General features: G+C 44.1%; 1 protein-coding gene across 1 annotated transcript in view; it reads right to left on the bottom strand.

Moving 5' to 3' along the window:
- The window catches only part of LOC109834840 (BAG family molecular chaperone regulator 3-like), a gene marked incomplete at its 5' end in the record, with an annotated part of 4,871 nt that overhangs the window by 1,932 nt on the left and 311 nt on the right, over positions 1-2,628 (bottom strand). The window contains one exon of the mRNA XM_020402858.1: positions 589-759. Within this exon, the coding sequence (XP_020258447.1) occupies positions 589-759 (171 nt within the window). The remainder of the gene's footprint in view (positions 1-588; positions 760-2,628) is intronic.

Genomic DNA, 2,628 nt, shown 5'->3' on the forward strand with positions numbered 1-2,628 from the left:
TGAAGTGTTGTTGGGCAAAAGTACCAATAGTTCTTTATAGTATTGTGAAATTTATCATTTTTAATACATATCGTATCCAGATTTTCATCATAAACCCACACTGTTAACATATGATCTAAATGAATCCATTTACATATATCGTATCCATTTACATATATGATCTAAATGAATCCATTTACATATATGCTAATGTGAATTTTCGCGACCGTTACAACAGTATCAGGTTTAAACTGAAGAGCCTTATAATCTATGATAAATCGGACCCTGAATTTCGAAACTAATCATCTTATCGAATGACTAAACAAGGGCTATGGCTGACATCTCATCAACAGGTCACAATATAGACTGTTCATTTATGATCTAACTAGAGCACGTGTCACGTCAACGACACACCAGACAGCGGCCACGGCCAAAACCGTAGAATAATATCACCGACAGACAGACCCCCGTGTACTCGTTATGGAAATACACATTGAAATCTGGATGGTGAGGTTTTTACCTGGACCGCCCAGGCTGTCAACCGCGCGCCGATGGCTTCCTCCAGGCCCGCGTCCTCTCCACCCTGGCGGGACGACGCATCTCCATCACCGCTGCACTGCGGTGGGTCACCACACCAATCACCATCTTCGAACTTTGTCTTCCACTCCGCACACATCCCAAGAACTCCCTCCCTCCTCGTCCCTCTCCTCTACCTACAGTATCCTTCTCGCTCCTCCCAGTGAACCCCGTCCTCCGTCCGCCAACAGCTTCTTCAGCTCCCTGCAACCATCGACCAATCAACTCGATTTATCAATTCTTTACTTCCGTATTGCGGCTCGTCGTAGATGCTTCCTTACCGATGTGACGTGCGACGCTGAGATAGATCTCGTAGCCAGAACGGAGTCTATTTTGACCTTTTCACGCGAACAGTGGGGATCGTGAAGGCGGCGGAGGCCACACAGACTCGAAATCTGGACTCCGTTTCTGGACCAGCCCGCGCCGGGCTCATCTCCCACTCCCTCCGCCTTTCTTCGCGCGCCTCATCCTTTATTGGAGAATGCGGACGTCGTCGTCTCCATTTCTGCGCGAATCATCTTGAAATAATCTAAAAAACAGTAATGAATCGAAATTTGGGGGGGGTGGAAACTGTAGTAAGACTGGCTGTTTGAAAGAAGGATGAGAAGAGGGAGCAAGCAACAAAGGCGCTGGAGAGCGCCAATATTATATTATAACTTGAAATCTGAGAGAGTGGGTTTTGTGAGCCTTCTGAATTTGGAAAATGAATTGACAAAAATAAAAAGATTGTACTAGGAGACCAAATGTAACATTAAGTAAAATGAAAAGAAGAGAAAGCCCCCCCCCCCCCCTTTTTTTGTTATACCAACTCAGAGGTAACCGCTCCGAGCGACAGCGTTCTATTAAACAAGAGGACGCGGCTTCTGCGCCCGAAGAGAGACCCGCGAAGCCTGACCCTGCTTGGCGCTTTATAGTTTACCACCCTCTGTAGATATTTATTTTCCCGTATTTTTATATATTTTACTACTACTGCCATGCTACTGCAAATTTTAAATTTGCCTTATTTCAAGTTCTTTGGGAATTAAGATTAATGAGAAAAAGGGTTGAAAACTGGGAGCAGAATCATTTGTGTTGTGTCTTGATCTTTTATAACTACACGTTATCGTCCATGAACATGCTTTCTATATTCTATAATCGGCATATTATACCATTTCATAAGCAAACAAACCGTAACATACGAGGTCTTTCTTATGAGGATATATATTTATTTAATATTACCCAAGGTAGTGACGATGTCAAAATGGTAACCATCTTAACTTAAGTCAGTTTATGCGTTTTCCTCTCTCTCTCTCTCTTTTTGATAAAAAGCTTCTTTTTCTTAATAGGAAAAACTATTTAGTAACGCAGATGAGGTAACTCTTCCAAATGTATAAATGACACAATCAATTTGCAATATCATAATCAAACGAGTAAGTGGCCATTTTCAGATTGTATGACAATTGCGTGATGCGTTGTGATAAAGTTCCAAAATTATCTATAAGAGCCGTGAGCGGAGGAGGATAATGTAAATATACGCAAAGAGGAAGATGCCATGAGCAATATGTTCATCGTACTAAGTCTGTACGTGTAGAACCTCCTCTTATTCTAATCTATTTAATTTTACCCTCCCACGTGTCATAGACTTCTCGTGGGATTCACTCTCCGAACCACCCACGGGCCCCCAGCAAAAACACTCCGGCTTTACGCCTGTTCCCTTTGCTCTTTCTCCGTCTCCCTTCTTTACAATCTTTTCTCTTTTACCTGGCACAGCAAAAATAGGTAAGAACCCTTTCTGGGGCTGAAAACCGTAAATACACCACCCAGCGGCGGTCACGGATACATCCGTCATTTTTGACAAAGGACCAGCTGGCTGGGCAGTAAAGGTAACAACAGCGACGCGCCTACGTAGTGCAAGGCGCCGTCTCACTGGTACCGGCCCCACACCCACCCGACACCTCCATACTGCCAAAATACTCCCAGCGAAAATGTCGTAAGCTACATCGACCTTTTGTTCACGCCCCGAACCGGCCGTTCTAACGTCAGGCAATTGCCTTGGCTTTTATGGCCTCCAAAGGTTTGATGCTTGGTACTCAA

The sequence above is a fragment of the Asparagus officinalis genome, chromosome 1 (genome assembly GCF_001876935.1).
Source record: "Asparagus officinalis chromosome 1, Aspof.V1, whole genome shotgun sequence".
Lineage (NCBI taxonomy): Eukaryota > Viridiplantae > Streptophyta > Magnoliopsida > Asparagales > Asparagaceae > Asparagus > Asparagus officinalis.